The sequence below is a fragment of the Eptesicus fuscus genome, chromosome 14 (assembly GCF_027574615.1).
Source record: "Eptesicus fuscus isolate TK198812 chromosome 14, DD_ASM_mEF_20220401, whole genome shotgun sequence".
In the NCBI taxonomy this organism is placed as follows: domain Eukaryota; kingdom Metazoa; phylum Chordata; class Mammalia; order Chiroptera; family Vespertilionidae; genus Eptesicus; species Eptesicus fuscus.
The window spans coordinates 63,128,767-63,149,625 of NC_072486.1; the positions used below are offsets into that span (position 1 = coordinate 63,128,767).

Sequence of the window (20,859 nt, forward strand, 5' to 3'; positions counted from 1 at the left end):
GTTTTTCTTAGTGTTTAGAGCGTCAGCCCCTCAAACTGAAGGAAGGGTTGTGGGTTTGATCCCCGAGTGCAGGAGGCAGCCAATTGATGTGTCTCTCTCACACCGATGTTTTTCTCTCTCTTTCCCCCTCCCTCATAACTCCCTTCCACTCTCTTAAAAAAAAAAAAAAAAAAAAAATCAATGGAAAAAAAAATCCTCAGGTGAGGATTAACTTCAAATAGTAGTTGTGACTTTTGCCCTGTCCAGGTGGCTCAGTTGGTTAGAGCATTGTCCCAAAAACTAAAAGGTTGGGGTTCAATTCCCAATTAGGGCACATACATAGGTTGCGGATATGATCCCCCCGTTGGGGCATGTGTAGGAGGCAACCTATTGATGTTTCACTCTCTCTCTTAAAAAAAAAAAGAAAAGAAAAGAAAAAGAAAAACAATAAAAAGATAAAAACAATAAAAAAAATTAAAAAAAAAAACATATCCTCAGGTGAGGATTTAAAAAAAAAAGTGAATTTTTACAACTACAGGTATGAACAATAATCTTGTCTCCTAATAATTACTTGCCTTCTAGAATAGATGGAAGAGGGGAATCTGTTGTTTCCAACGTCTGGTGTATAGTCACCTACCAAAACAATGTTTAGAAATGCCACAGTGAATAAGTTAAAAAAAAAAAAAAAAGTTCACCAGGAATTATTGCTTCTAATAGTATGTTACCTTACGAACTGGGGATATTTGTCATTATTTCCAAAATTTGGGAGAAGCAAACATTATTTGACTCATTCATACATTCCATAAAAGGTATGATCTTATTCAAACAAAAATGGAGTCTGCTCATGGGTTGCACTTTTGATATTCACTGATGACAAAAAAGAATCGTTCTCTCTACTGAAAGCTGCTAACAGAGCTATTCTACTCCCTTCCCAGAGCCTGACTGACACTAACCGAAGGGCCTTTCATTATTTAAGAGTAATTCTGCAGAGAAACATGTGCAGACAAAATGTGGGTTGGACATGCACATTAATAGGCAAGACATGAAGAATGAGAATTCCCTCATGCAGCTCTATTTTCAGCCAGAAATGTTAGCACATTTTTAACATTAAAATTAAAAGTGATCACGGTCTCTCAAAGCTAGAAAAGCAACCTAATAGAAAACTGACTCTTTAATATTATTTGTTTTCTTTATCTACTTTCAGGTGTTTTAGGAGTTTCTCTTTCTACATAGAAAAATCTTTTGCTTTCTCTTAGTGTTTAAGAATAAAATATTGTAGAAAAAGAGAGAGAGAGAAAAAAAAGAATAAAATATTGTAGGCCAGCTGGTGTGACTCAGGAACCAAGAAGTCATGGGTCATGGTTCCCAGTTAGGGCACATGCCCGGGGTTGCAGGCTCCATCCCCTGTAGGGGGTTTGCATGAGGCAGCCAATTGATGACGTTTCTCTTTCATTGATGCGCCTCTCTCTCTTCTCTCTCTCTCTCAAAATCAATAATAAAAAGAAATATTGTAGAAAGAATAAAATAAGTTTATCCTGAAGTATCTATCACTCAAAACAAACCCTATAATGTCTCCTAATCATGGCACTAGCCATGACAACAAACTATTTTTGGAAGTTTCTATGTGGTACAACTTTCCAACAAGTCTCTTGAATATAATTCAGAAAGTGACACCACTATGATCATTGAGGAGAAAATGCTCATTAAATTAACCTGCATTTCCTTAAAAAGTAAGGCTTTGGAAGAGCAAAAAGACATTCTCAGATCCTCAGTTAGAAATAATCCACTGGGCCGAAACCGGTTTGGCTCAGTGGATAGAGCGTCGGCCTGCGAACTGAAGGGTTCCAGGTTCGATTCCGGTCAGGGGCATGTACCTTGGTTGCGGGCACATCCCCGGTGGCGGGTGTGCAGGAGGCAGCTGATCGATGTTTCTAACTCTCTATCCCTCTCTCTTCCTCTCTGTGAAAAATCAATAAAATATATTTAAAAAAAAAAAAAAAAAAAAAAGAAATAATCCACTGGGACTCTACCAAAATCAAGGGTTTAAGTACGAAGACGCTGGCTGAGAGAGCCATGGAACCTGACTATGGCCCGCTGTTACTGAAACAGCAACTCATATCTGACATTAAGACCATTACCTTTACAATCTTCTAAAAAGCTTTTGTTTTTAATTAAGCTAATATCTGAGATTGAAAACAAAGAGGGCGAGGGACACTCTAGGAAATAATAAACTTTAGAGAAATTAGTCCAGATGTTTAATTTGCATTTTATTAGCCACTCAAAACACTTGGCTTGGGCAATAGGTCAGGAAAGTTTTTAAAAATTAAAAAAGGCAAGGATGAGAAGCCACCCACTTCTTCCCCTACCAGGTAATGTTCCTTTGGGATCAAGCTGAGCCCTTTAATATTTGGTACTTTTATGCAAAAGTGACTTTGCTTTATAGAGTGAGGTAAAAACAGCTATTCAATGGAGAAATGTATAAGAGCAAGTGTTAATTACATTTTAGTGGTAGCAAGTCTGTGATTAGCTTTCATAAAATGTAGTTCAACAAAGCTTTACTGGGTGACTGAGTCAGTGAGAAAAAAAGAATGAATTGATTTATGAAGAAATGTCAGTATCCAAACCAGCCCCGTGAGGGCTGACACCTCACCCAAGTCTTTCCTTGCTCTCTTCTGGTGTCAGCTGATCAAAGGTCTTTGCTTCTTCAGCACCCAAGAAGGCATCATGGTCATAATCAAAACTCTGAGCATCATTGTGAACCTTGTCGCTGAGCTGAGGCTCATGATGTACACGGTCCTTCTTTTCTGTGGGCTTGCTCAAGGCAAAGACTGTGCACAGGAACAGGCACATAAGAAACTGTCGCAGGTCCATGGTAATCAGATCTTAAAGAGAAAGGAAGGTGGTTAATTCAAGAGGTAGTATGTTTAATTAAAAAGTTCACACCTAGTTATTATTGATTCGCTATAACCCCAAATATTACCATTTATCCATAAAATAAGTACAGTAGAATATCAGACTTTCCAGTTTTAGGATGAGAAATTTTCACCAATTTCCTTCATCTAATTGTAGGCTTACAAGGAATTATACCTTGTAAGTAGTCTCCCTTTAAAAAACACCCAAGTACCCTGGTCAGTGTGGCTCAGTTGGTTGGAGCATTGTCCTGTCCACCAAAAGGTGGTGAGTTCGATTTCCAGTCAGGGCACATGCCCAGGTCGAGGGCTGGTTCCTCAGTGGGTGGCATGCAGGAGGCAGCTGATCGATGATTCTCTCTCATCACTGATGTTTCTGTCTCTCTTTCTCCCTTCCTCTCTCTCTAAAATCAATAAAACACATTTAAAAATAAAAATTTAAATCAATTAAAAATAATAAAGTAAAAATAAAAAACTCCAAAGAACATTAATCATTTTGCCCAAGTTCATAAGATTTATTTATTTATTTTTAAATCAATGCGTGTCCTGGAGTCACGATTCCCCCTCTTGCGCCAGGGGGAGCACGCCTTTCTTTTTTTAAATATATTTTATTGATTTTTTACAGAGAGGAAGGAAGAGGGATAGAGAGCTAGAAACATCGATGAGAGAGAAACATCGACCAGCTGCCTCCTGCACACCCCCTACCGGGGATGTGCCCGCAACCAATGTACATGCCCTTGACTGGAATCGAACCTGGGACCTTTCAGTCCGCAGACCAATGCTCTATCCACTGAGCCAAACCGGCTTCGGCCAAGTTCATAAGATTTAAAAGTGAAAGAACCAAGATTTAAATCTAGACATAATGACTCCAATACTTTACTCTGTATTATATTAATGGTCTGGTCTTCAAACCAGGCTGGTTATTAGAATTACCTAGAAAACTTTGAAAAAGTTTTCCCTATTGAACTAGAATCTCTGAAACTGAATCTAGGCACTTGTAGTTTTAAATGCTTCTCAGATGATTCTCATGATCATCAGATAAGGAGCCAATGAAATATTTGCAGTGCCCTTGGCCTATACCACCAAGCCATCTCCCATATCCAGACTCAATTTCAAATCCCCTTCAAAGATCAAACCATTCAGATGGTACAGTGATGAATAACAACTGCTTTATCACCCTATATATTGTTTCCCAAAAGTTACCAGGCCTAAGGACCACCTGAAGTACTGTTCGAAGTACCAATTCCAAGGCCCTACTCTCTACCTTCAAAATCTCTTCAGTCACAGATGATTCTAAAAGCACCAGGCTGGAACACCTTATTAAAAAATGTGACCAAAAAATTGCAGAGAAAAAAATTTGCAGAGAAACTTCAGGAAACCTGTTTGGCACACTCTACAGATACCCCACAGTACTGTCCAGAGATGTTAAACTGTAAAATTTGAGAAAAAGCTGTAAAATTAAAGATCAAGGGGGAAGATTTTCCCAGGCTTTCATATTTTAACTAAATCTTCATCATAACACAAATTCTGAATGCTTTTCTCCTGCAATGAGAATAAGTTTTTGCAATTTCACATTATGTCTTACTCATTTCCCTTTATGACCAATGGCTCCCTTCCTAGATGGATAGGTGATTATTAGGCATGAGGCTTATTGTGGGTGAATTGTATTTCCCTAAAATATGCTGAAGTCCTAATCCCTGGTACATACAAATGTGACCTTATTTGGAAATACGATCTCTGCAGATGTAATCAAGTTAAAATGAGGTCATATTGGATTAGGATGGGCTCTAATCCAATGACTGATCTGGACAAAGATACACAGAGAAGAGAATACCATGTTATGAAAAGAGACACAGATTGGAGTGATGCATCTACAAGTCAAGAAACCAGAAGCTAGGAAGAGGAAAGGAAGGATCCTCCCCTAGAGCCAACACCTTGGTTCCTAATGTCTAGCCTCTAGAACTATGAGAGAATGAATTTTTGTCCTTTGAAGCCACCCAGTTTGTGGTAATTTGTTACAGCAACCTAGGAAACTAATAAAAACTATAGTACAGAGGAACGCTGTATTACATGTATGTTAAATGCATTACCTTGTCCTAAAATCTGTAGATTAAACCAGCCATAGACTTCACCTTCCCCAGGATGTCATTAGTGGAACAATCTATTCTAAGGGCTCACACCTTATATGTAAATATTTTTTAAAATATGAAAATTCTTTCAGCATAGCTTCTATCACAGTGGTTTCAATCCAGATTGCACCCTAGAATCATCTGGACATTTTTTAGAAAATATAACCACTACATCCCACCTCTGGCTATTAACATTTTAAAAAGACAGTCACAAAGAAAAAATAAAGAACGGGGGGGGGGGGGGGGGGCAGAAAGAAAAAAGAAGACAGTCAGATTAAGAACCACTATTCTAACCAAACTCTCAAACAGCCATAGAAATTTAACCTGAAAGTATACTTAATATGAAGAAACTGCATATATCTGATCCTACCTCAAAGTTTGGTAACTAAAATGAAGAATGAATTATTCCAGGAGATAAGGAAACTAAATATGTCCAGAGGTTACACCAGCTATTTTCAACTGGTATGCCACGGCACACTGGTGTACCAACCCTAAATTTTAAAACATGCAATACCTGACTATTTAATCAGAGGCACTGACCTCTTTTCCCTTAGATTGTCAAATTAAAAAATGACAATAGGAAACTTGTGTGAATATATGCATAACCCATGGACAATGACAACAGGATGGTAAAGGCATGGGAAGGGGGGCAGGCGCCGGCTAGAAAAGGTCAATGGGAGAAAAAAGGGGAAATGTGTAATAATTTCAACAATAAAAATTAAAACAAACAAACAACAGGCTTGGCTGGTGTGGCTCGGTGGTTGAGTGTTGACCTATGAACCAGGAGGTCATATAGTTCGATTCCCTGTCAGGGTATATGCTCAGGTTGTAGGCTTGATCTCTAGTACGGGGCACGCAGGAGGCAGCCGACTGATTGATGATTCTCTTTCCTCATTGATGTTTCTATCTCTCTCTCCCTCTCCCTTCCTCTCTGAAAAAATCAATAAAAATATATTTAAAAAAAATGACAACAGCCAAAGCAACAAAGCTTCCACTGTGAATAAATAAATATTATAGCTATTTTTATGTGTGCCATGATATGAAAAACGTTGAAAATAGCGGGGTTAAACATATATTAATGTATGAATTTTTATTTTATTACATTTATTTCCATTTTCTGACTTAAATAAAACTGTTGTTGAGAGTTATTACAGATGCCCCTCCCCCCATTCCCTTCACCACCCTATTGTCTGTATCCATAGGTAAGGCATATATATGCAATAGAAGTTCTTTGGTTAATCTCTACCTGCCCTCTCCCCCCCCCTTCCCTCTGAGATTCATCAGTCTGTTCCACGTTTCTATGCCTTTGGTTCTATTTTATTCATTAGTTTATTTTGTTCATTAGATTCCTTGTTCGTTTATTTTGATTTTTAGATTCCATTGTTGTTAAATATGTAGTTGCTGCCATTTCATTGTTCATATTTTCCTCAGCCTTCTCCTTCTTTTTAAAGAATACCCTTTAATATTTCATGTAATACTGGTTTGGTGGTGATGAACTCCTTTAGCTTTTTCTTGTCTGAGAAGCTCTTTATCTGACCTTCAATTCTGAATGATAGCTTTGCTGGGTAATCTTGGTTGTAGGTTCTTGCTATTCATCACTTAGAGTATTTCTTGCCACTCCCTTGTAGCCTGCAAAGTTTCTGTTGAGAAATCAGCTAAAAGTTGTACGGGCGCTCCCTTGTAGGTAACTGCTTTTCTCTTGCTGCTTTAAATTCTGTCTTTAACGTTTGGCATTTTAATATCATGTGTCTTGGTGTGGGCCTCTTTGGTTTCCTCTTATTTGGGATTCTGCACTTCCTGGACTTGTAAGTCTATTTCTTTCACCAGGAAGGGTAAGTTTTCTGTCATTATTCCTTCAAATAGGTTTTTAATATCTTGCTCTTTCTTCTCCTTCTGGAACCAATATAATGCAAATGTTGGTATGCTCAAAGTTATCCCAGAGACTCCTTACACTATCTTCATATTCTTTTTCCTTTTTGCTGTTTTGATTGGGTATTTTTTGCTTCCTTATATTCCAAACCATTGATTTGATTCTCAGAATCCTCTACTCTACTGCTGAATCCCTCTAAATCATTCTTTATTTCAGTTAGCATATGCTTAATTTCTGACTTGTCCTTTTTCATGTCTTTGAAATTCTAAGATCCTTGAAATTCTCACTAAATCCCTTGAAACTCTCATTAAGATCCTTGAGTATCCTTATAATCATTGTTTTGAACGCTGTATCCAGCAGTTTGTTTGCTTCCATTTCATTTAGTTCTTTTTCTGGAAGTTTCTTGTTCTTTCATTTGTGATATTTCCATGTCTCTGCATTTTTGCTGCTTCCCTGTGTTTGTTTCTATGTATTAGGTAGAGCTGCTATATCTCCTGAAATTGGTAGAGGAGCCTTGTGTAATAGGTGTCCTGCAGGGCCCAGTGGCTCAGCCTCCCCAGTCACCTAAGCTGGACACTCTAAGTGTACCCCTGTGTGCAGTCTTGTAATTGAGCCTTGATTGCTATTGGTGTCACTGGAAGGAAATGACCTCCAGAGCAATTGGCTGTGAGGACCAGCTGCAACTACAGTGGAAGAATTACTGTGCAGGAGACACTACTATGGAGCAGGACTTGCTTCAGTGGGAATTTGGAACTCACTGAGTCTGCCCCTTGAGTGCGTCGCTCGTGGATGTATAGAATTGTAATCCTGTATAGTCTGAAGCTGTCCACTGGGTGTACTGGCTCTCAGGCCACCTGGCAGGAGCTACAGAGCAATCTGCAGATGGCCGCTACTTGAGTTGGGCTTGGTATTGCCCAGGCAAGGCCAAGCTGTGAAGAAAGGCAGGCTGCTGCTAGTGCTGGACCCCTAGTGGACTCTTATTGAGAGGAATGGGGCACACTGACACCAACTGCTGCTTGTTTTGAGAGATTTTAGTAAATTGTGAAGCCTAGCCAGGACAGATCATTCATATGGAAAAACAGCTGCAAAGAGCTTGGGTGTGGCTGCAAGTTGGATGGGGCAGGGTCTCAGGGAATCACCAAGGCTGAACGAACAATGTGAGCTAGGCTAATGGAAACTCAAATATGGCTGCCAGACAGCTCTGTGATAGGGAAGGTCTCAGCATAGGAACAATGACCCCTGCGAGCACCCGTCTGGGAAAAAGCCACCCCCAAGTTCTTGTTCTAATGCCAGACAATCCAGTTCCTCCCCATATGTCCCTGGATCCCCCCAAGCTGCTGCACCAGTGCTGGAGCTCAGAGGGATTGAGACTGTGTAAGTTCTTGCATGGGCCCTTTAAGAGGGACTGCCTGGGTCTCCAGCGGCCTCAGTCTCACTCAGCCACAATCCCTGCTGGTTTTTATAGCCCAAAGTTAGAGGGACTTCTCTTCCCAGCACTGGAACCCTGGGTTGAGGGGCTGGTGGGCAGTTGAGATACCTTGCTCCTCATGGGAGGTCTCTGCAGCCAAGATATCCCTTCTGATGAAAAAAACAAAACCAAACAAAACAGGACACGTGGGTATCAGACCAGTCCAGTCCACACCTCCGCTCCAACCAGTCTCAATGTGCTTTCTTCTTTTTAAAACTATTTTTTTTTTTTTAATTTCAGAGAGGAAGGGAGAGAAACATTGATGAAAGAGAATCATCAGCTGCCTCCTGTACACCCACTACTGGGGATCAAGCCCACAACCCGGGCATGTGCCCTGACTGGGAATAGAACTGTAGGTCAATGTTCAACCACAGAGCCATGCTGGCTGGGCAGTGTGCTTTTTTCTTTACTTCTCTAGTTGTAGGACTTCTATTCAGCCAGATTTCAGGTGGTTCTGTATTTTAGTTGTAATTTTGATGTAGTTTAGAGGTGGCAAGTACTAGTGTTTACCTACACTGCCATCTTGGTTCTCCTCCATTTTTCTTATGACCTCCAAATAGTAGCTAAAGGAAGTTACACTGTATTAACTTGGATTTATAGAGTGCTTTGGATTCAATAAACCAAAAAAATGCTAAGCACAGTTAATGATGAGTACATTATATAAAAATTCCTTAAAAGTGGAAGGAAAGCAAATAAGACATTGCCAATAAGACAAAAAGAAATGTAGTGAAGGAGATAATGAGAGGCAGTCATTTCCCAAGTACCATTCTCAAAATGGATAGTTGTTAAGACTGATGAAACCCATGTAAGTAATGTGAAAGCAAGACCTGGTGACCCGAGATAGGGGAAGAAGGTGGTACTTTTCCTAAGCTATTCCCACCAATGTTAGAACTGAGATAAGCTTCTAAAAGTTTATCAACATTTTGTTTCATGCTATCTGATCAAAACATCCAAATTTGTATATAAACATACTGGTACACAGGTATTCAATGATGATAGTTTATAATGATAAAAAGTGCAAACTGGCAGTTACAAAATAGTTAGGGGATGTAAAGTATACCATAGGGAATATAGTCAATAATACTGTCATAACTGTGTATGGTGTCAGGTGTGTACTAGACTATTGGGGGGATTACTTCATAAGTTATAACAATGTCTAATCATTATGCTGTACACCTGAAACTAATATCTATATTATGGGACACTACACAGTGGTTAAAAAAAATGAGGTAGATCAGCACTGAATTTGAGAACTCACCAAGACCTGTTAAATAAACAGCAGCAACAACAACAAACATGAGTTACAAAACAATGTTAAGGTCTCATTTATATAAAAAGCAAAACCAAACAACCTCGCCAGGTTGTTTATCCTATATAATAAAGAGCTAATATGCTAATTAGACAAGACAGCAGAATGACCAGTGGGTGGGTGGGTGGGTGGGGTCCGCACAGGGCCACAAGGCAGCCGGGGCTGCGAGGGCCTACTCTTGCACGAATTTCGTGCATTGGGTCTCTAATATTTGTATAAAATATAACATATATGCACAAAAATGGTGTGGAAGAATAAACATCTATCTGTAAACAGTGATATCCCCTACACTCAAGGGAGAAGAGATGGGGTGGGGTTGTGAGGCTGGTGTGGAGTGAACCTTTAAAAAAAATTTTTTTTAATTGATTGATTTTGAGAGAGAGAGAGAGGGAGGGAAGAGAGAGAGAGAAATATCAATTTGTTGTTCCACTTATTTATGCATTCATTGGTTGATTCTTGTATGTGGCCTGACCAAGGATCAAACCCCCAACCTGACATACAAGATGGATGTTCTAACCAACTGAGCTACTCGGCCAGGGCTGGAGTGAACTTTAATACTGTACTGTGTTGTGTTGTTTATTTTTTGTAAATGAGCACACACTCATATACACTGAGTGGCCAGAATGTTATGATCTCTGACCACATAATAATCTGGCCACTCATTGTATATCCTATATAATAAAAGGCTAATATGCAAATTGTCCCCTCGACCAGGAGTTTGACCAGCAGGCAGGCCGGCCAACCGCCCATGTCACCTCCCCCTGGCCAGGCTGGCCGGCCCCCACCCATGCACGAATTTCATGCACCGGGCCTCTAAAATACACACACACACACACACACACACACACACACACACACACACACACATACATACACTGAGTGGCCAGATTATTATACGTTCAGAGATCATAATAATCTGGCCACTCAGTGTATATTACCTTTTTATGTGTATTACTTTTTAAACACTATAATAAAAACTCTTCAATATTAGGTAGCAAAGCAAACATTTTCAAGCCATTTTTCCAGATTGAAAAAGCAGACTGAAGGAAATATCTATGTATTCTTAGGACAGAAACCCTATTTTTAAAGTAAAACACACTCCTCTATAACAACATTCCAGCCTACCTTCAATAATTCAACTGATCAATCAAATCAGTAGAACAATGAAGAGAAAATTAAGAGATTTAATGGCTCTCTTAAACATTAAATATGTCTTTATTTAAGGGCAAAATGAAACTTCCATCTTAAACTACTAATAATTCCTTAGAAAAATAAAACTCTTTAGAGACAAGTAATAAATTATACATATGTTGTTGATATTTTGTGATATATCCAAACAATATCTATAATGTTACAGGTTTACAGAATGAAGTAAAATCAAGTCATTGCAACAGAGGGTTTTCCTTATACCTATTAAAAAGGGGACTTCACTTTTAGGAACATTTTATAAATGATTAATTATATCCCCAAAATAAAATACTGTAACAACTCTTGCAAACTCCAAATGTTGCATTATGAATAAATGCTTAAGCCCACTATTATCAATAGGCCTGGAAAAAGATATTGTACAAAGTTTTGATATACATGACATTCAGAAATGTAACAGATTGATGCACTGTGATTTAGAGGGGAAGCTACATTTAAATTTGAGGCTTAACATCTTGATACAGCATAAGAGAAGAATTCCAGAGTAAAAGCCAAGTGATCTGGTTTTATCATTTATCCATCTCTTTCCTTGCCCTCTCTCTCAAACTTTCAATCCCACCCTTCTTTAGACTCCTCCAATCAATCAATACTTTTCAGGTCTCCATAATCCAAAATCATTCCTTTCCAGACCCTGCTTGCTCTTCCCTTTCCTTTATCACGTCTCTAGGAGTAGTCTATGTTGCTGTCTCTGCTTCCTCACCACCTACTGTCACCCTGAAATCTGCCACCTACCATTGATAAAATTGCCTAAAAGGGTCATCAAGGACCATTTGATTGACAAAGCCAATGACCCTATCTTCATCTTTCCTGCAGGCAATGAAAAACCTGCACTTAATATATATACATTTTACATGTAATAATTATATACATTATATATAACTTACATATATACACACATATAATCCCCACTCTTTGTGCCAACATATAAATATACCAACTCCTACTTATTAGAAACTTTAACAAAAGGCCCCTTGTTTTATCATTATAGATACTAAAAAAAAACCCTGTGCTAGATATATCTAAATACATCCTACCTAATAAAGAGGGAATATGCTAATTGACCCTCATGCCATCACAAAGATGGTGGTGCCCACAGCCAATAACGAGGGAATATGCTAATTGACTGCCACACCCTCAAAGGTGGCAGCACTCAGCCACAAGATGGTGGTGCCCATTCCCCTTAGCCCCGCTGGCACGGCAAGCGCGGCAAGGCTGGGCCCTCCCCCAGGCGAGCCCGGAGTCCCCCAGTCCCCTCAGCCCCCCAGCCGCCCAGGGCCAGCCCGAGGTGCAGGCAAGCCTCAGATGGTGGCTGCCCAGCCGCCCAAGGCTGCCCAAAGCTCAGGTAACCAGGGCTAGCCAAGGCTTGCACTGCCGGCAGTGGCAGCAGCAGACATGTGATGGGGCGTCACCTTCCCCTGATCGCCAGGTTGCCTCCCACCCCTGAGGACTCCCGGACTGTGAGAGAGGGCAGACCAGGCTGAGGGGACCCCCACCCCCTTCCAGTGCATGAATTTTCATGCACTGGCCCTCTAGTATACATATAAAAATGTTCAAGCAGAAACAAAGTATATCTCCCAAGACAAGATATTTTATGTGGGAAGATGTAAGAAGAGTACAAAATCACTTTTCACACAAGGCATCTAAAGAACTACATTAGTGCAGCTGTTTCTGAAGCATCTTTCTCTTTTCAACCAAACTGAAACCAAATGATAGAAAGCTCCTTCTCCCATCATCACAGCTACACGTCAATGGATAACAGGATATTAGGAAAACATGACATACATAAGTGAAGGACTTGCTTTATAAGCTTTTACCATATGATCTAGTAGGTAATTCAATGATTGTGAAAAATGCACCTTCCCATCTCCCATTTCTCAAATGACCTAAGTTGTTCTCTCTAAAATTCTGTTCCTCCCTCACCAAGGGTAAAGTTTAATATTTTTTCTTAAAAAAAAAAAAAAAAAAAAATCTAGGTTTGCACTGCCCAGAACAGAAGCTTCTAGCCATATGTGGCTACTAAGCATTTAAAATGTAGCTAGTGCAGCCCAGCCAGTGTGGCTCAGTGGTTGAGAGTCCAACTATGAACCAGGAAGTCATGGTTTGATTCTGGTCAGGGCACATGTCCAGGTTTCAGACTCAGTCCCCGGTTGGGGGTGGGGGTGTAGAAGGCAATTGATCAATGATACTCTTTCATCATTGATGTTTCTAGCTCTCTCTCCCCCTCTCCCTTCCTCTCTGAAGTCAATAAAAATATATAAAAAACATGGCTAGCGTGAATTAAGATGTGGTATAAGTGTTATACTGTACTTTATTTTTTAACAAATGGTATTTTGTATTTATTGATTAAATTAATTTCACGTTTTAAATTTTCACATAAAAATTTAAAACTAAATATATGGTTTATATTATACTAGAGGCCTGGTGCACAAAATTCGTGCGGGGGTGGGGGGAGGGTGTCCCTCAGCCCAGCCTGCACCCTCTCCAATCTGGGACCCCTCAAAGGATGTCCGACTGCCCTCCCTTGCAGGCCTGGGTCCCCCACAACTGCCCTTCCCTGCAGGCTTGATCGCCCTGAACTGCCCCTCCCTTGCAAGCCTGGTCCCTCCCAACTGCCCTCCCCTGCTGGCCTGATTGCCCACAACTGCCCTCCCTTGCAGGCCTGGTCCCTCCCAACTGTCTGCCCCTGATGGCCATCTTGTGTGTTGGAGTGACGGTCAATTTGCATATTACCTTTTTAATGTATTTTATTGATTTTTCTTTTTATTTATTTTTTTTTGAGGTATTATATGTGTACATATCTTACCATTGCCCCCCCACCCCACACCCATACATGCCCTCACCCCCCAAAGTTTTGCGTCCATTGGTTATGCTTATATGCATGCGTACAAGTCCTTCGTTTGATTTCTTATCTCCCCCACCTCTCCCTAACCTTCCCCCTGTAATTTGACAGTCTGTTTGATGCTTTACTGTCTCTGTATCTATCTTTTTGTTCGTCAGTTTATAATGTTCTTTATTATCCATAAATGAGTGAGATCATGTGGTATTTTTCTTTCATTGACTGGCTTATTTCACTTAGCATAATGTTCTCCCAATTCCATCCAGGTTGCTGCAAATGATGAGAATTTCTTTTTTTATGGCAGCATAGTATTCCATTGTGTAGATGTACCACAGTTTTCTGATCCAGTCATCTGCTGACGGGCACCTAGGCTGTTTCCAAATCTTAGCTATTGTAAATTGTGCTGCTATGAACATAGGGGTGCATATATCCTTTCTGATTGGTATTTCTAGTTTCTTCGGATATATTCCCAGGAGTGGGATCACTGGGTCAAATGGGAGTTCCATTTTCAGTGTTTTGAGGAAACTCCATACTGTTCTCCACAGTGGCTGCACCAGTCTGCATTCCCACCAGCAGTGCACGAGGGTTCCTTTTTTTCAGAGAGGAAGGGAGAGAGCTAGAGAGCTAGAAAAATTGATGAGAGAGAAACATCAACCAGCTGCCTCCTGCACACCCCCTACTGGGGATGTGCCCGCAACCAAGGTACATGCCCTTGACCGGAATCGAACCTGGGACCCTTCAGTCCGCAGGCTCTATCCACTGAGCCAAACCGGTTTTGGCTACTCTTTTATTAGATAGGATTTCTACTGGATAATGCTGTGATAGACACAAACAAAAGGGCTAGAAAAGATATAACTGTCATCCTTTTACAGTATGTCACCAATAATTTTATTCTGAAAGTTATTTTCTTTTTAAAATATATTTTATTGATTTTTTTACAGAGAGGAAGGGAGAGGGATAGAGAGTTAGAAACATCAATGAGAGAGAAACATTGATCAGCTGCTTCCTGCACACCCCCTACTGGGAATGTGCCTGCAACCAAGGTACATGCCCTTGACCGGAATCGAACCTGGGACCCTTCAGTCCGAAGGCCGACACTCTATCCACTAGGCCAAACGGGTTAGGGCCTGAAAGTTATTTTCATGAATTGTTCCAGTAAATTTATAAGATTAATGATGTAGCTTGATTTTCTTTCAATAACAACAATGAACCTTAAGAATCAGTTTACTTTATCCATTCAAAAACTTCCTTAAAAGTTCTAAAATCTTGCCATTTCTCCCTTTTCCAAGTAATTTTTTGTAAAAATCTGTTGGCCACAGAACACTTAAAGTAAATTGTTTCAGGGAAATTTAGATCCCTGGATTAAATTCAGTTTCTCAAGAACATTAGCACTGAGTGATCTCACAGTTATTCTGGTTGACCAAAGACCCATTGCTCAATGTTAACAAGTGGGAGAAATGGGTGTGGTGATAAAATTCCAGTTCTCTGAGCTGGATATTCAGGGAAAAAAGGCATTCCTCTATAATGCAGCAAAAGCAGAATCTCACTGCTTACGTGTCTACTTCAATTGTGGATTGGGGGTTGGGAGAAGGGAGGGAGAACAGAACAGCCTAATAGCAATTTACTAACTATACTAAGGCTCAGGTTATGATCTAGAAATTAAAGCTATTTGGTTATCTTCTTTTTTTAATTTTAGAGGGAGAGGAAGGGAGAGGGAGAGAGAGAGAAACATCTAACAGTTACCTCCTACGTGGCTCCACAACTGAAAATCGAACCCACAACCTGGGTATGTGCCCTGACTGGGAATCAAACCTGAGACTTTTCAGTGTACAGGATGATGCTCCAACCAACCTGACATTGTTTATTTACAAACTTTGGGACAAGTACCACCAATGAATTACCACATTAAAGTAGTAATGTTATCCTTCATGATTTGATAACGATAATGATAAACCATTTATTCAATGTTTCTCCCTTGATAGAACAAATTTACATTAGTTCATTAATATATTCTAATCAATTATTTGTGTGAGGGCATCCTATATAATAAGAGAGGAATATGTTAATTATCCGTTACGCTGTGAGGCGTAACGACCAACCGCATAACCGGATCACAGATCTGCAGGAGGGTGGGGCAGTGAACTACAAGTGAGCGGCGGAGAGCTACAAGAGGGGGCAGGACAGCAAGCTATGGGAGGAGGGGGAGGGGGGAACTACAGGAGGGGGCAGGGCAGCAAGCAAGCAGGAGGCGGAGAGCTACAGAAGGGGGCAGGGCAACAAGCTATGAGGGGGGGCGGGGAGCTATAGGAGGGCAGGGCAGTGGGCGGAGAGTTACAGGAGGGCGGCAGAGAGCTACTGGCACACGGTTCGTGCGCAGGGCTACTAGTCCATTTATAAGACAGTTAAGTACATAAAAGTGCAAACTTGGCTGTAGAAGAAAAGCTTTAGAGAATGACAAAATATTCGTATCAGGCTTCAACAGTTCTATAACTAAAGCAACTAAGTACAAACTAAATTTTTCTGGCTACAGAATTAAAAATTTTCTTTAATAACAAAAGCTCTAGAAATTCTGGGGAAAAACAGTTTCCTTTTGGATGATAAAACTTCAATACATCATTAATTCCCATAGGAATGTTATGCAAAATGTAGGGCCAAGAGCCTTGGTTTCTACTTGCAATTTTGCCATGCATGTGTAGCATGCATAAAGTCCTTAAGATTTTGGTAGTTTATATTATAGTTCAACCTCCCTTCAGTGCCAAACGTCTATAAATAATTTTTAATCGTAGATTAAAAGACCTACCTCATATTATCACTCCAACTGGAAGTGATCTGTACCAACTCCTATAAACTTTTACAAATCTTGCATGTACTACTCCACAGTGACCAGAGGCTACTTTAAGTTGTCTCTTTAACTCCCCTACAGATTCCACCTTTTTGGAAGGCAGGGAGCTCAGCTAATAAAAATTAATATCCCTCTACAATCTCTACTATAATGTCTGTACCTTTTTTTTTTTTTAATATATTTTATTGATTCTTTCACAGAGAGGAAGAGAGAGGGATAGTTAGAAACATCGATGATAGAGAAACATCAATCAGCTGCCTCCTGCACACCCCCCACCGGGGATATGCCCGCAACCAAGGCACATGCCCCCGACCGGAATCGAACCCGGGACCCTTCAGTCCGCAGGCCGATGCTCCATCCACTGAGCCAAACCGGTTTCGGCATGTCTGTACCTTTTATATACCAATACATTTTACTGGATTAGTTGGACGGTACTCGGCAGCAATGCTGTTCCTGCTTGTTGATGCTCCCCAACCCCCAATTCCCCTTACCGGATGTGGCCATCAGCCAGCAACAGGCAAAATACTGGCCTACACTGTACTACATAAATTACATCATCAGCAACAGCTATGTTTAAGAGTTCATAGAGGATCTAGGATGTTATGGCCTAGCAAGCATTTCCAATGGCTATCCCTTGGCCACACCTCTGTCATTCCAACATCCCTAGCATACCCATGTTATAGAAAAGCGTGCGATATCAATGTACTGATTATCTATACTGGTGCAATGTATTTAAAATACCACCAATAAGTATCTTTTGACACATCACTGGATGAATGGAAGCAAACATATCGAGAGTGACGATGAATTAATTTCAAAGTTGTCTATGAGTACCATCCAGTCAGACATACTCAGTTCATCTTTGTCAATTCATGGTTCTCTCAGTTGTGATTTTCAAAAGGATCCTACTGAAGACCCCTGAATCACTGCAAAACTCAGATTATGCCTAAGCAAACTCATCCTCTCTACACACAAATGCAATATACAGGTTATCTATTCGGACGAAGGGTGGGAAATCATTTGGTCTGGCCCTGCCATGGCATTAGAGGTGAGCTAACTAAATATTTGACCAAGTACAGCAGGCTAATTTTTAAGCTGCTAGTTTTGTATGGCCCGTCAATGATGCTATAAATAATCAAATGGCCCTTGGCATGTGCACACTCTACAGTACTACACAAACGCTTCGGTGATGGCCACCATTCAGTGTTTAGTTAATAAAATCTACTGAATGAGGTCAAACATGTATTTGTCTTGTGTCAAGTTTCATCCTATGTCAAGTCTCATCCTATGACAAAGACTAATTTATCAGAGATGACAGTTTTCTACCTCCCAGCAACCTTATTAACGATTTATTAACGTTGACTGTATGGTCCACGCCAGAGAGTAAATGAAATTCAATTCTCAAAGACACTATCCTGCGAGTTTAAGACACGTAGGAATTGAGAAAGAAGACCCTCAAGTTTTATCAGGAGACCCAAGGAGCTTTTGCCTTGATGCAAAAGCAGCTTTCAAACCTCCAAACTACTTGACCAGACTCTTAATCAGGGCAGGTGTAGGGAATTACGTTTTTACTTGGGGCATGCTAAAAATGAGAATTAAGCACTGGTGCTAGAAGCAACCAGACAAGGTAAAAACACAATTCCCTAATAAAGCTTGCAAAACCCCCTTCCTTCTCCGTGGCTGACTGAAGTATGCAGCTAAACATGGGAGCTCGAAACATTCGGCTTTTCTTTAAAATCACAGAACTCTTTTTTGTTCTGTTTTGTTTTGTTTTTAAATCACATACTGTTTTCACGCTTTCTTTCCCCACTTGTTTCTACACCTTCAAAGTCAGCGAACACGACTTTCCTGGCAGATGCGCCGCACGCTCGGGAGCGGCCTTGGGGAGAGGTTGGCAGGCGCAGGCAGGCTGTGGGGGGAAGGTGGCGGGGAGCTGTGACAATGGCACTACCCGACTGCCCTCTGACCTTCGGGAGATCCACAAGCGTGGCCCTCTAGTCCGAGGGCTCGGTGAGTGGCGGGGCCCAGGCACAGAAGACGAGGACGAGGACGTGGCAGGCCAGGCACAAAACCGTACCCCACAGGACCTAAAGCCGAGAGCCGCAGTTCGCCGGGAAAGCCCCTGGTCCCAGAGCGCGCTGGAGGTGAGCGGCGGCCTCCGCGCCCAGGGCCACGGGGTCCGAGCCGGCTCAGGCCCCACCTCCCCGAACTGGCAGAAACACAGGCCGGGGGCGAGGGAGATCCCTGCGGCGCCGGGAGCGAAGCCTGAGGACAAAAAGAAAGCGAAAAAGCACGAGGCTGCTGAGAAAGGGGGGAGCTCGCTCGTACTTACCTTTCCTGCTCGTACCGGAGCCCAAGGTGCCGCAGCCGCCACTCACCCACCGGCTCAGCTCGCGCGCGCCAGCACCGCCTAACCGGAAGCGGCCCCTCGCCCCGCCCCTGCCGCCTCGGCAGCGGCCTCCCGACCAATCAACAACAAGCCCGCAGCTGACGCAGAGCTTCCTTGGGTAGCCATTGGCCCCACAATCGAGTAGCCGGGATTGGCTGGAAAGCGCCACGTCCCCGCCAGCGCGCCTAGCTGCGTGGACCGAATTCCCGGCCAGCACTGGTCCAGAGTCCTGTGTGGACGGCGGGCCCCAGCCCCCTGCTCCGGGCAACTTGTGGGCGCGGCCGCCTGCCTGCCCGTCCTGGGCCACAGCGCGTGACTGGGTCTCGGCCGGGCTTCTTGGATTACCCTGCTGGTTATCTTCTGCCCCGGAGCACCTAGGGTTGAATTAATCCCACTGTGTTGTGAATGGAAAAGGGGCCACATACTAAACCCGAGAAGCTCTGGGGAGGCCTCCAGAGCGGGCCTTACAAACTCAGAGGCCAAAAGCAACCACACAGGATAGTCTGAACATAAAAAAAAAAAATCTAACTAAAAGCGGGTCATGGTGGGTGATAGCTTCCTTGACAGAGGTCAATATATGTATTTTAAAATATTTTTTTATTGATTTCAGAGAGGAAGGGAGAGAGAGAAATAGCAATGATGAATCTTTGATCAGCTGCCTCCACGCCCCCTATTGGGGATGGAGCCCGCAAACCCCGCATGTTGCCTTGATGGGTTTTAGAACCCTGACCTCCTGGTTCATAGGTCAATGCTCAACCACTGAGCCACACTGCCTGGCGACAACGGTCAATCTACCTTAACTGAGCCTATTGCCTTAAAAATTTCGTTTTTTTACAGAGAGAGGGAGGAAGGGAGAAAGAGGGAGAAACATTGATTTGTTTTTCCACTTATTTATGCATTTACTGGGTGATTCTTGTATGTACCCTGACCAGGGATCAAACCAGAAACCTTCATGTATCCGATGATGCTCTTACCAACTGTGCTACCAGGCCAGGGTCTCTATTGTCTTTTGCATAGAAAATCACATACCTTTGAAATGTCCAAGTAATCTTTTCCAAGACCCCTTCAATGCACAAATGTGGGCACCAGAGCCCGAGACCACAGAACCCCTCATTGTTTTCTTGTTCCTCGCATACCATCTCTGTGTGCTGTAAATTTTAATTATTAACTATTCTGTACCCACCAATGTAAAATATGTATGTTTTTCCCCTTCTTGCTTTTTAGCCAATCTCAGAGATTCCCTAGTTTTATTCTCTCCCACTCCCCTAATGTACCACCAAGGAATTTCATGTAATCCTCCTTTCATCTCCTCCTTTTATTCTCATGTATAAAATAAGCTACAGCCCTAGCTGATTTGACTCAAGAGTATTGGCCAGCAGACTGAAGGGTCCTGGGTTTGATTCCAGTCAAGGGCACATGCCCGGGTTACGGGCTCAATCCCCAGTGTGGGGCATGCAGGAGACAGCTGATCAACAATTTTCTCCCATCATTGATGTTTCTCTCTCTCTCTCTCTCTCTCTCTCTCTCTCTCTCTCTCTCACTCTCTTTCTCTCTCTCTCTCTCTCCCCCTCTTTATTCTTCTCTGAATTCAATAAAATATATTTAATAAAATAAAATAAGCTACAAAACTGCCATTCTCCAGAGCATTTTCTCGATCCATTTAGATTTTGCTTCCTGGAAATTTGTCATCAGTGGCTCAAATAAATTCATAAAAATTGTCTACAGGTTTGAACATTATGTCAACAGTATCAATCGCTAACTGTATTGAACAACCCCAACTTCTTTCCCTTTAGCACTACCTCCATGATGGGGTCGCCTAGAGCATGAGGAAAATGAGGGACAGTGAAAACCCAGAAGGAGCAATAGATTGCAGGGTTGGCGGGGTGGAAGGATATTGGACTCAGGGGGGAAAGATAGGAGGA

General features: G+C 41.8%; 1 protein-coding gene across 2 annotated transcripts in view; it reads right to left on the reverse strand.

The window, feature by feature from the left end:
• Positions 1 to 18,967, reverse strand: part of CALU (calumenin) — a 37,060-nt gene extending 18,093 nt beyond the window's left edge. For both annotated transcript variants that reach the window (XM_008154041.3, XM_008154040.3), the window contains exons 1-2: positions 18,881 to 18,967; positions 2,630 to 2,861 (exon numbers count right to left, since the gene is read on the reverse strand). In XM_008154041.3, coding sequence (XP_008152263.2) covers positions 2,630 to 2,850 — 221 coding nt within the window. In that variant the 5' untranslated portion in view covers positions 2,851 to 2,861; positions 18,881 to 18,967. The remainder of the gene's footprint in view (positions 1 to 2,629; positions 2,862 to 18,880) is intronic.
• Between the last annotated feature and the right edge of the window lie 1,892 nt (positions 18,968 to 20,859).